The 13062-nt window shown below is 50.0% G+C and overlaps 1 protein-coding gene across 2 annotated transcripts in view; it reads left to right on the top strand.

The window, feature by feature from the left end:
• The first annotated feature begins 6561 nt into the window (after positions 1-6561).
• The window catches only part of TCERG1L (transcription elongation regulator 1 like), a 190542-nt gene continuing 184041 nt past the window's right edge, over positions 6562-13062 (top strand). For both annotated transcript variants that reach the window (XM_079137440.1, XM_079137439.1), the window contains exons 1-3: positions 6562-6986; positions 8918-9064; positions 9780-9957. In XM_079137440.1, the coding sequence (XP_078993566.1) occupies positions 6654-6986; positions 8918-9064; positions 9780-9957 (658 nt within the window). In that variant the 5' untranslated portion in view covers positions 6562-6653. The remainder of the gene's footprint in view (positions 6987-8917; positions 9065-9779; positions 9958-13062) is intronic.

Raw genomic sequence — 13062 nt, forward strand, 5'->3', positions numbered from 1 at the left:
ATGGGTATGTTGACTGATGATAGATACATAGTAGATACATAGATAGGTAGGCAGTAGGTAGACAGCAGGTAGGTAGGTAGAAGGTAGGTAGTAGGTAGATGATTAGGTAGATAGGTAGGAGGTTGTCATATCTATGGAGGTGGTACCTGTCTGAAAGATGCCTTCTTTTATTGGTTGCTGAATTCCCCAGCTGAGCAAGTAGGTGGTGGGCACCTGTCATATGGAAGCCAGACCCTTCTTCCTGCTGCTCTGCCTTCACAGGTTATCAGGGAAGGGCAGCTCTCCCAGTGCACAGGAACTGCCGGCTGGGCCCACACAGACGCATTGGCTGGCATGGCAGGGAAGAGTACCTCCTGCACTTGCAGATGGGTTTCAAGATAGGACAGGTTTCAAGATAGGAGAGTTCAGAGAGGCACAGCTGCCTGGGGCAAGCTGCTCCTGGGCCTCTGCAGTCCAGGCTGCCTCGGCAAGGCCTGCCCTGGGTTCCTGCTGGGCGCCCAGGCAGGGCGGGCTTCCTCCGCCAGCGAGGCTGGGAGCAGAGGCTCACACGCACCCTTCCTGGAGCCCTGGCCCTGGAGCCCAGGTTGGCTACCGTGGATGCGTCCCCACCCGTTAGGGCTGATTTGAGGATTTACCCAGTTTCTCTCCTCCACCTTCCCATCGCCCAGTCACAGAGGAGAAAGCGGCCGAGGGGGAGGCAGGGAGCCAGATCACAGTGCCTCCCCACCAGGGTCTCCCGCAGGAGCAACCTGCTGCCAGGGACCTGCAGGGCGTCCAAATGGAACTGTCCGGAAGGTGCCCGCTCTGCCCAGATGTACCCAATGGGAGAAGAAACCTGCTTTCAGAATGTGCAGGAGACTAGCAAGATGCAGAGGAGCAGCTTAGAAAGGAAGGATGGCCGGAATCTACTTTGGCCCACTCTGCACTCCACCCGGTATGAGTGAGGCTTCTTTTTCGTCATTTCTTTTTTTACATCAAAAATATAGCACATAATTATTTTCAGCTCAATTAGTGTTATTCTGTAACACCAGTTGAATGGCAGAATAGTATTCCATCAAGGGAAATTTTATTATTTCTATGACCATACCTTGTTAGTCATTGTTTTATTAATTTTTTAATCTGTTCTAATTTGTTGTGCATGATAGAATACATTTATACATTTTGATAGATCATACATAAATGGAGTGTAATCTCTCATTTTTCTGATTATATGTATTGTCCGATTGCATTGGTAGTGCAGTTATATATGTATTTTTATACTATAAAATATTCTAATGTATTTAAAACTAAAGTCTTAAGTTTGGATTTGTGGATTCAGAGTAACAGTAGCATCCAGGATGCTATTTCAATCTCCTCGACTTGGTGACATTGGTGGGGACCCTTTCTCCAAGTGGGGCAGGTTCAGGGTGGATTCATCTTGTCTGGGACCTGAGGCCACCTCCAGAGCAGGCTTGTGATCAGCTGAACAGGGTCTGGAGCTTCTGAGTGAGGCTGCCAAGGGGCTTCCTGGGGACCTTGGCAGTTGAAGTCCAGGGGAGAGGGGACACTGTGGGCATGAGGCCCTGGAGCCAGCGCCCCCATGTGACACACTGGAGGTGCGTCAAGGAACAACAGTGGTGGTGTTCTGTGATTGAGTTTCTGAGCACAGAATTCCCTGGCAGCAGACGTGGGAGCCTGCCTGGATCCAGCTGTTTGCCTGCACAAGAAACAGGCAAACCATGGGAAGAGGAAAGATGAGTTTGATGCAGTCTGGTCAATCTGGAGAGAAGAAGACAGATTGCTTCTCTGCCCTTCCTGCAGAAACAGTTACAATCTGTTCTGGTTTGGAGGTGGGCTGTCCCCCAAGAGCTCACATGTGAGACAGTGCAGGAAGGTTCAGAGGAGAAGTGACTGGGTTGTGAGTCTCAGCCCGGTCAGTGAGTTCATCCCGGATGGGATTAACGGAGTGAAATCTGAAGTGGTGAGTGTGGCTGGAAGAGACTGGAAATGGGGCTTGGCTTTGGGGTATATATTTTGTACCTGGAGAGTGGAGACTCTCTCCTCTGCTTCATGTCACCATGATGTGAGCTGCTTCCCTTCGCCACCTTCATCCACCATAATGTTTAGCCTCACCTCCAGCCCCGAGGAATGGAGCCGGCCTTCTATGGACTAAGACCTCTAAAACTGTGAACCCTCAAATAAACTTTTCCTCCTTTAAAATTGTTCTGATCAGATCTTTTAGTCACAGCAGCGAAAAAGCTGATGAAAACACAATTTATAGAAATGAAAGCCAGGTGAGAAATGTATGTAGATTTAGCTGGCCTGTGCTAGCCTGGGAACATGTCATGGGTGCCCAGCCAGGGCCACAGGTAGTTTTTATTTTCAGCACAAGGAAATTCAGGATTTCTCTGTCCAATAGGAGCAGAAGTAGCTCTGGGGCCTCTTTCAGGACTGTTTGTGAAAGGAGGCGGAAGCAACATGTTCAGAATGTCATGAGGCTTGGCTGCAGCATCATGAAGCAGGCAGGGGTACTGGACCCTGGCCAAGGCTAGGTCCTGCCCATCAGAGTGGTCAGAAGGGCCAGGGGCAGCTGCAGGCAGAAGGCTGACTCAGAAGCTGTCAGTCAGTCCTCTGCAGGGCCACTTGCTGGCCTCCTCCTCCTCAGTGCTGTGGATGCTAGCTGCTGATTGCTGAAGTGCTCAGGCTAATACTCTGAGGAAGATGAGATTTGTAGTTCCATGTTGGACCAGGTGACCTAAACCTATTTATTAAAAAGTGCAGTTTAATATAGAAAGCAATATTACAAGATGCCATATGGTTACACACTATATGTGGGTATGGGTGTGTGTATATAAAATCTTTTCTACCTCATATGTAGAAAGAGGTCAGTAGAAAACAAGATTGTGGAGGTAAGGTCACCAAAAGTTGCCATTGTCTTTCCGAGTGCTCTTCTGTATTTTCCAGATATTCTGTAGTAACATATTTATAACAAAAATAATAATGATGTGGTCAGGGGCGAGGTGGTCCAGGGCCCCATGTAGCTCCCCTTGCCCTGTGTGGCGGCGAGCCTCAGCCCCCACTGCCTGTGAACGGCCTCTCCTCTGCTCATGCTGTGCTTGCCCTGGGCAGTCAGTCCACGTCTGTGATCTCAATGACTACGGACAGCTGTCACTCTTAATTCCAGCTCCATCCAAGACCTGTCTCCTGAACTTCAGACTGCAGTTCCAGCCAGTGGCCCAAGTCCTCCCAGGTGTCCCAGAAGCCTCATGGGACTGACTTTGGACCCCTCCCCACGCCCTGGCCTCCCTGCACACTGGGTCAGGGAGGTCAGCCAGTTCCCGTGGGTCGGCCTTTTTTGTGGCTTTCGTCCAGGGCCTCCTCATATTAGCTGGTGGGTCCTGTGGGGAGGGGACTGGTCAGTTCCTGGGTTGCTTTGAAGAGATGTCCTGGCGTGTGGGTGGGCCGGGCAGGGGCAGCTGAGGGGTGGCTGAGGGGCGGTCCTGGCCTTCCTCCTCTGTGCCCAGCGCTTGTTTTAACTCTGCAGGCCTGGGAGGAAGCATCGTCATCTTTCTCTTTTTTTAGATTCTTTCGATTTTACTTAGAAAAACAAAATAAAATAAAATTTAAAAACTACCTTCTCTGGGCTACAAAATCGTATTCCACTGATCTCTCCCTAACATCCCACATTATTTCTTCCTGAAAGGTAATACACAATTCAGAGCTCATTAGCATGTGCAGATAATTCACATGTTCTCTCCCGCTGCGGATCTTCTGCTTAGGCGATATTCTGTCTCACCTTAGCTGGAAATTTCTGCTGGTTTTTCCTAAACATAAGGACAGACTTCAGGTTGTTTTTTATTGGTTAGGATAGCTTGAGACTAAATTGTATATAAAACCCCGTATACAGCAAATTTCTCACTGACTTTTATAGGGAGATAAAGGACCTGTTTATGGGGTACCAGCCCTCTGTCCGCCTAGGCAGATGCCCTGGGGGCACTGACCTGTAAGAGAGTCCACTGGCAGCTCACCTCTCCAGGAAGGCAGCCTCAACTTGGAGGAGGACTGGCTTCTGGTCGGTGGGAGACGAGGCTCTGGCTTTGTGGGGAGATGGTGGCTCTCACTTGTGCTGCCTTTGCAGCATCTCTGCCTTGGTCTGCTGAACCATCCTCATGATGCACAGTGACCTTCACAGGGCCGCTTCACCGAGATTCCTCCCAATCATCCAAATGCAGATGTCTCTGAGGAAGGCTTCCCTACCCAAGGGGAGCAGCTGGTCCTGGGTTCCGCGGGCCATAAGGAACACACCTGCAACGAATCCCACAGAAACAAGAGCCAGAAACAGAGAATAAGCCCCTTTACGGAACCCCCTCCTAGCAGGCAAGTAGTGGAAGGTGCTCTGTGTCTGTGTCATCTGGAATTTGGTGCAGGCATGGGACAGAAGAGGGACTCAGAGCACTGTGCTGCAGGGACAGAACCGAGCCTGTGGTGGGAGGCAGCGGAGGCTTGTGGGCTACGTGGAGGCTCTTCGAGAGCAGAAAGATCTGGTGTTTACCAGCTTTTGTGCAGAGTCAAGAGTGGCCCAAGACATTATGGCCTACCATAACCATTACCAAGGACGGTGCTGGGCAAGAAGAAGTGAGACCCCCCTTGCAGAGACAGGGAAGCCCCCCAGATCATGGCTTGCCCTCTCCCAGGCCTGGGGCAAACACAGAATATTTTGCTTCTGCTGAGAGCTGCATGCAAGCTGGACATTGCCACTAGCCTCCAAAGCACAAAAAGGAACGTGATGGTCCAAAGGGTCCACGCTAGTCTGCCAAGATGGCTGCCCCAATACCTTAAAGTGACTGTGAGGCTCAGGACCAGGATTGTCACGCTACCTCACATGTGTGCACACAAATATATGCACATGAATTAAGGCTTAAGCCAACAGTACCAGCCTTCTAATCTGCAGAGCTTTCTGATTTTAGGTGGGAAAAAAATCTTGCCAGTACTTTTGCATCAAAGAGAGATATAAACTTGCTAATTGAAAAGTGTTCACATGGAGGAAAATATGGAGATGCCAGCTATGTAAATTAGCATATGCCCAGATCTAAAAGAAATCCTTCTAGGCCAGGAGGAATCAGGGGAAGGAGGAAGCAACCCTAGGACAAATCGAAAGCAGCTGGGTGATTTGGCTTAATCAGAAGGGGCTGCCAGGGGCTGGGAGAAGGTGAGAAGCCTGCCTGGAGACTCGGCCTGTCTGTGGGGGTGGGGGTGGGGCGTGTCCTCCCGCCCGGGTCGGCTGGGCTTTTCATGCAGGATCTTAAGCACAGATCCTAAGGCCGCCTCCGGAGGCCGCCTCCTTCCCGATGCCCTGGAGGGCCCTTCAGGTGCCCTCAGGAAGTGCTGCTGGGCAGCCCGGGGACTTCTCTGGTACAGGGATTTCAGGGGTTCATTTGCACATGGACGTCTCCGCCTCGTTCTCAGCAAGAGTTGTCCACGCCGCCGCCTTCTGCTGGAGGACCAAGAGGAGACTGGCCATCCCAGGGACAACGATCTGCAGCGGGAGCGAGGACAGCTCAATGGCTGGAATGAGCGCCTCCTGGCGGTGACTGCGTGTGACCAGCGCTGACCCAGACTCCCTTCTGCAGGCGCCGGCTGTGTGAGCTCTGGGTGGAACGGAGATACTTGGAGGAAGGGTCTGTCCTTGATTCCAGGCAGTCCAGGTAGCTGAGGCCGAGGCCGCGTGTGGCGAATATGGAAGGAGCACAGTCCTGTGACTGGGGGAATCCAGGAGGAGTTCACGGAGAGTGAACCCTTCTGACGTGGGGAGGGTCTTATGCAAAGGCCCTGAGGTCACCTGCTTCACAAGTTGCGCCACAGCGGGGGTGGGAGCATGGAGTAGGGGCCACCAAGGCAAAGGGCGCTGAGGGCAACAGATATCTGGATGCAAGATTTTGGACCTGGTGCCAACAGCTCAATCTCCGAAGTACAAGAACCTGATAGGGGTTTGGGAAAATGTTCGGCGGATTTGTCCCAGAGAGAAATCTTTCTGTGCCCAATAGTGTCCAGGTGCTCACCGGGCATCGGGACCAGCAGTCCAGTATCTCCTGCGGCCCTGCACCCTGGACTGGAATGAAACCTGGTAAAGAGCGCCGGTGTCCCCAGCTCCGCCCGGACGGTGGAACGTGCCCGGCTCCAGCGCCACCACCTCAGCCTGGGTTCGCCATTGCGTGCAGCGCCGGGAGCCTGGCGCCCGGTGGTGCGCGCCTCTCGGTGGTGCGCACCGTCCGCGAGAGCCAAGGGGCTGGGGGGTGGGCAGGATCAGCGGGACCCGGCCAGGCGCGCCCTCGCCTCCCGGTGCCTACGGCCCTCGCCGCTCCGCGCCTTGGGCACTGGGCACCCACGCCCGCCTCCGTCGGTCCCCTCCTCCGGGTCCGCGTCTCTTCCCCGCGGCCTCTGGGTCCAAGGGTGCGGGGGGCGGAGATTGGGGCCGGCCGGGCCCGGGGGCGGCGGCGCGCAGGCGGCGGGGCTCGCAGGGGAGGCGGGCAGGGGGAGGGGCTCCGTGCGCGGGGCAGGGGCGGAGCGAGCGGCCGCGCCGCGGAACCAAGTGAGTTCGCTCCGGAGCCCGCGCCGCCGCCGGCCCGCACCTCGGGCGCCCGCCGCCCCCGCCGCCGCCCGCGCGGGGATGTAGGATGCTGGCGGGCGCCAGGCTCCAGCGGCGGCGGCGGCAGCTGCAGCAGCACCAGCAGCCCCGGCGGCGGCAGCCTTTCCTCTGGCCGATGAATGCAGACCTGCCGCCGCCGCCCTGGGTTTGGATGGTCCCCGGCGCGGCCGGGCTGCTCCGGCTCGGCCCGGGGGTCGCGCCCCCGCCCTTGCTGCTCGCCTCGGCCCAGCCCGCGGCGGCCCCGTTGCTCCCGGGGCTGCCCGGCTGGCAAGCCCCGGGCGAGCCCCTGCTGCCTCTGCTTCCACTGCCCTCTGCGCCAGACCACGCCGCCGTGCACCACTACCCCCTGCTCAGCGGACAGGTAAGGCCCCCACCGGCTCGGGCTCGGCGTCGCCGGCTCCCTCCTGCCCCCGGGCGCGGCCCGGCCGGCGCGGGGCGGCCGGGGCCCTGGGGGTCGCGCTCCTTCCTCCCGGGGGTCTCCGCCTGCCCAGACCATCAGGGCGCAGCCTAGCCGCCATGCATTAGCAAGAAAGTTCAAGCGTCGACGTCCCGGTTCTGCCTCTCGGCAGCTTTCCTTCTTCCTTTCCGGTCGCTGAGCCGAGCGGCTTGGAGCTCCACACCCCGGGCACGTCGGGCGGCCGGCCACAACTTCGGCCCGGGCCCGGGTCGCTGTCCAGCGCGCGGCGCTGAAAGCCGCCGCTGGAGCCCCGCGCGGCAGCCGCGTAGCGTGGCTGACATCGCCTCGAAGTTAGTACTTTTACAGTCTCTGCCAGACTTGAAAGCAAGCCGAGAATCAATAGCTGCTCTTGATTCTGATCTGGTTTCCCCTCCCAAATAGACTCAGGGCAGGGCTTAAGAGATCTGGTCCCGTGGAAACCCGCCTGAGCGTGGAGAAACGCCGCCGGAGCTTTTCCCTCCTGCCCTAGGCTCAGGCCCTCCGAATTCGCTAATGCCCTATTTCACTTCAGAGGAGTTTGGCGTTTAAAGCCTGGAATCAAAAAGAAAAAGTGACTGTGCCTTTGATTAATGGCACGACAGACCAAGGCAGGCGGGTTTTGGCAAGGTCTGTTCTTTGCTATCTAACTATGCAGATGCATTTAAATCAGGGGATAACATGTATTTTATTCCAAAATCGACCTCATTAGCATATTCAAATGAGCATTGTTAGAATGCACCTTCTAATTAATTTGATTTCAGTAGTATCTTGTGAGCTTTCCTACAAGGAGTGGCTGAACTCCTCCCATGGTCTTTATGATAACTGACACATCACATATGTGGTGCTGGGTGTGCATTTGATGTGTGATGCAGTTCATGCTGGCTTTCATCGGATCAGCGCGGTAGCTTTTGCCATGTTTCGAGGGCTGTTGTATCAGAGCACCACCACTAGAGGTACATAATGCCAAGGAACCACATTTTTGCCATATAGAAAACTGCATTTTTTTCTTGTATAAATTAAAAAAGAAAAATCCAGCAAAACTTAGTGTTTGTCTTTTAAATATTTTGTGCTATCCATATCCTGTTAAATAGCCATATTTAGAACCAGAAGGATATATTCAAATATCAGGAAAATAGAATTGCCTCATGATTGTACAACAATAGATCTTGAACCATTCTCCATCATTGCTATCTGGATCCCTGATGAGGACGCGCTGTTTTGCTCAGGGAGACAGTCTCCTGTCTGCCCCTTCCAGTGGTGTGCTGTTTTCTTCTCTCATTGGGATCTTCCGTTAGATGATGCTGATCTTTTCTTTGCTGTGAGATCTATTTGTATTGATGAATCTTGGGAAACTTTGATTCTTAGCTCCTTAGCTTTTTCATTTTGAAAATATTTGCCTAGTGTTTTAAGAGGTAGATATAATCAACATGACATGTTATAGGGAAAGGAATGTCACAACATAGCTCTGTGCTTGCCTGTGAGACTGATTCAAGGACCCCGCAGGACAGCCGGTGTCTCTGCCTTTCACTGTGGTGCGTCCTCATCTCCGGGCAGGCACACGTTTCTTACTGTCTCCTCCTGGTTTTCCACTGAGAAAGTTCCTTTTCAGTACTGAAGGATGCAGTGTTGGTAATGCCCTGTGATGATCCAGATAGGAAAACTTGTATACGTTTCTATTTGATGTGTAAACATCTATAGTTTTTCTGGGTTGAGGAAAGAGGGAATTTTTCTCATACTCACATTATGTACATTTAAAAATTTCTTTTTCAAAGCAGTTGTTCTAGCAACTTTTGATACAAAGTGGAGTCGGCGGATTTGGGCTGATGAGTGGTCCCTTGTCTTTGCTCTCATTGCAGTGGCTGCTTGGTGGCCATTCTCCACCGATAGGACTGTCCCCCTCTTCCACAGTGGAGTTGGTGCCCATTTTCCCACATGTCTGCCCTTCTGCCCTGCCACCTCCTGTTGGGAAAAGTTGGATAGACAAAAGGATACCTAATTACAAGGTAAAAACGCAGTGATCCGATTGGATAAGTGGCTTCTAGTTGCTCAGTTGTCATGTATTGCTGTATCAATGGAAGTGCCACATATTTTACAACTGCAATAGATTGACCATGGAGGAATAGAGAGAAATCATTCCAGAATAGATGGGGGGGGGGGGTTATTTTACTGTAGCTTGATATACTTGGATCCCTTGGGAAAAAATGTAATTTTTTTAATTATCTGAATAAGAATCTTTATTTAAATTTTTTTCATTTTTAGAATCTATAACCATTGAATGAAATGTAGCATTAGGCATTAGAAAATGCAAGTTTAAATTGTAAGAGCAAGTTTTTCTTATTATTACTGCTCTGAGTTTTCATTTCTCTGATGGCTTGTTTTAGCTTTAAAATTCAAAATTCACTCCCTACATTTTGCTTACTTGAATACTGACAAAGTGATACGTTGAAGTATTCTACACCACCAATTAATAATCTCACTGTGGTGATTTTTCCACCTGCAAACTAGCTCTGGGCTGAACGGACAGGTCAGTATGCGACAACTAGCCAGGAAACTTCAGCTAAGCTGGCTGGCACTTGAGCCCTCTTCTTTAATTTTTAGAATGGTGACTTGTAAAGCATCCAATCAGAATGCCCAAGTTGACCAACGTGAGGCCGCATGAGTGTGTAGCTCTTCTCACATGCCTCATCTTAAACGTTGTGTTTGCCTTGTTTCTGGCAGATCTTTGTGAATGATTCCTTTGCTCTGGACTCCATGTGGATACGCCCTGGGGACTCAGGACTGCTCCACCAGCTCGAGAAGCCTCCTGTGCTGGAGCAAGTGGCTCTGACTCTGTCCAGGCCCGCTGCTGCCTCCAGGCCTCGCCCTGCCCTGGTCCTAGGGCCTCCACCGATGCCAGGTCGGTGCCCGAATACTGGTGGCAATGTGATTTTTGTTTGTTTGTTTCAGTCATGAGTTAGTGTGGAAACTATACTTGTCACTTTGGTGACACGTGTCTCTTAGTTCCCTCATACTTCATTTCATGGTGAGAGTATGCTTTTTAAAATGGATTGAGTTGCGGGTATCTCAGTCTGTTTATTCTTTTTAGAATATAGAGTCTGTTTTTAACATGAAGAGATGGACTTGCACAGAACTGTATTTGTAGTGCTCTGTTTTTAAAATTGGACCACGTTGTCTGCTGATAGCTCTTAATAGGGGCACTAATCAATCCGCCCACTCATCGGACAGTGTTGTTCTTGGGCTGAGGGCGGCGAGGGTGCTTGCCGTGTGCTGGGGTCTGGCTGTGTTCTCCATGAGTTTCGCCTTCACGTTGGGGTGATGGGGCGCTGGGCTATGAATGCCCCGTTTGGAAGATGGATTTCGTTCTATCTTTGGAGTCTAGTGACCCGAAAGAACATTCGTCCTGGAACAGACACCCATGAAACAATTCCTGGATGAAAGATTGTATAATAAACCTGTATCATAACAGGAGAATAAAATCTTCTTATGAATTTTTAAATTGATTTTTAAAATCACCTTAACATATGATCATATTATAAAAGCAAATGCTGCCAATGCCAAGATTGCCTTGCAGCCCCTTCCATTGTGGAATATTTTATGACTTCAGAATTACATTATCTTCCTGTAATTTCCTACCTACCAAGCTTATCTCAATATGTGTCTCTGAAATTTAGTAATAAGGAGATGTTCCTGTGGATAATGCAGTGCTGGTGTGGGAGATATATTTATTTTCTGCTCTGTTTGCCTACAAATTCATTCTAATTTGCGATGAATCTTGTTTAGCAGTGAGTCAGGAAGAACAGTGCAACTCTGTGCTTCTCGCAGGACTTGAGGATTCCTGGCTGAAACTCACCCCACTCCTTGCGATTGAGCTTTGCTGATTAATCCAAGCCTGACTGCACGTCATACGTGCTTGCACTTTGGAGTCTTTCACACTAAGATGATCATGTTTCCTGTTTAATTTAATGGTGACGAAGGATGACTCAATGACCTGTGTGATAGGAGGGTGTGCTGTCAATCACTTTTCTGGCACATGAGGAATAATATTTTAATTTCCTAATGCATTGGCAAGAAATGTCACCAAAACAATCAGCCAGCTTAGTTTAAAAAATGGAACAGGTGAGTTGAGTTCCCTGCTCCCACAGGCCCACTCCATCCTGAGTGGACTTCTCTTCCCTCTGCCCCTCGCCGAAGGTCACATAGATGCTTTCCCACGCACCTCCGCCTCTCCCTGGGGCTGGGTCCAGGCGTGTGCTGGCCATCCATCTGTCAGGAGCAGCCTACAGCAGCTTCCCACTGATTTTCTGTCATGTGGACTTTGATGCTCACTATTACATAGCAGATATTTAATACTTAAGTCAAAGAGTGTTCATTAATTTTAGTTTTTGGCTTTTTAATTAATCTACTTTAAGGGATAAAAATATTTCTTACCCACATGATCAGCATTGGAATGACCTCTCATTCCAATCTAGCCTGCCATTTGTCGGACCTGTGTCTTTGCACTTTCCTGGGTTTTGTTCTTCCTTGAACTTACGAACAACTGAATACCACACTTACAGCTTTCCTTATCCTTCGGGTAATAAAGTACCTGTCCCAGAGTGCATTTAATAATGATCAAAAATGTTTGCTTTGAATTGGGTATTTCAGAATCACTTCGTTACAATTCACATTTTTTGATAAATTTCTGAATTCTTACAAGTTATTTGCCTTTGAAAAGCTGTGTTAAATGTCCCTTCATCCACAGAGATATTTAAGGGTTTGTTTGTGTGCTGTTAACTGTTTGACAAAGAGCTTGTGCAGGAAGCACATAAAGGTGGAAGCTAGGGTATACTCCAAGCCAGTTAAAAATCAAAATACATCATTTCAATTTAACCATAAATAGAAATTGCAGCTTGCTCCATGGTAGAATACTTGCCTAGCATGTGTGAGGCACTGGGTTCAATTTTCAGCACCACATATAAATAAATGAATAAAATAAAGGTCTATCAACATCTAAAAAAACATTTTAAAAAATATTTAAATATAAATTTTCAGACATTTTATCATTAAAATTCTATTAAATTTTAATATCCTATCATAAATTGATAAATTTCTTTAATTTATATAACAAATTAGTGTATAAATATTATACTTATAAATATATATTTATGTAAATGTAAATAAGATATAAATGTATTTTATAATTGATACATTACATTGGTCAATCTTGGTGTACACTTTTTTCTTGGTACTGGGGATTGAACCCTGAGCCACATCCCCAACCCTTTTTATTTTTTATTTCTTGCTAAGTTCCTGAGGCTGGCTTTGAACTGGCGATCCTCCTGCCTCAGCCTCCTGAGCCCCTGGGATGATGGGTGTGGGCTACCATGCCTGCTTTGTTATTCATCTTTATATCTGAAATGAGTGGCGTAAGAATCACATGTATTTTATTGATCCCCTTTAAATTAAGAAGCATAATTAGAATTCCCAAAGAACTGGAGAAGCGAGTCAAAGCTTTGTTTTAAACGGCCTCTGGGTAAGCTGCTTTCTTTCCTTGGCAGACGGTAGTTCCTGTGTGATTGTTGATCTGTTAGGGCTTCACACACGTTCCAGGGGCCGACGCAGTTTCGGCCACGTGCTCCAGCGGTGTGCAAGCACTTGTGTTTGAGTAACGTGGTTGGCCTCAGCTGGAGCTGGCCCTGGGCAGAGAGGTGGAGCGATCCTGGGGGCCAGATTAACGCCGCGCCCCTGGTGTTGTTGAGTAAGGAGCTGCCTGGCGTGGGTACCAGACAGTGTGCGCCCAGCTTGAGTGAACTTGGAAAGCGTCTGAGATCTGATGACTGTTACCACAGACTTCATTTTGTGCGTGCACTGGGCTTATCCATGACGACAGTGATGCTCATCTGCCCTCACGCTCCAGTAGGACGGCCCGGCCACTGGGAAGAGCTGAGCTGGGGCTGGCGGCCATCTTCTTTGTGTTCCCCTGGCACGCTGTCTTTTGGCATCTTCTCTGTGGTCACGGTGC

This window comes from Sciurus vulgaris, assembly GCF_902686455.1.
Source record: "Sciurus vulgaris genome assembly, chromosome: 4".
Taxonomy (NCBI): Eukaryota; Metazoa; Chordata; class Mammalia; order Rodentia; family Sciuridae; genus Sciurus; species Sciurus vulgaris.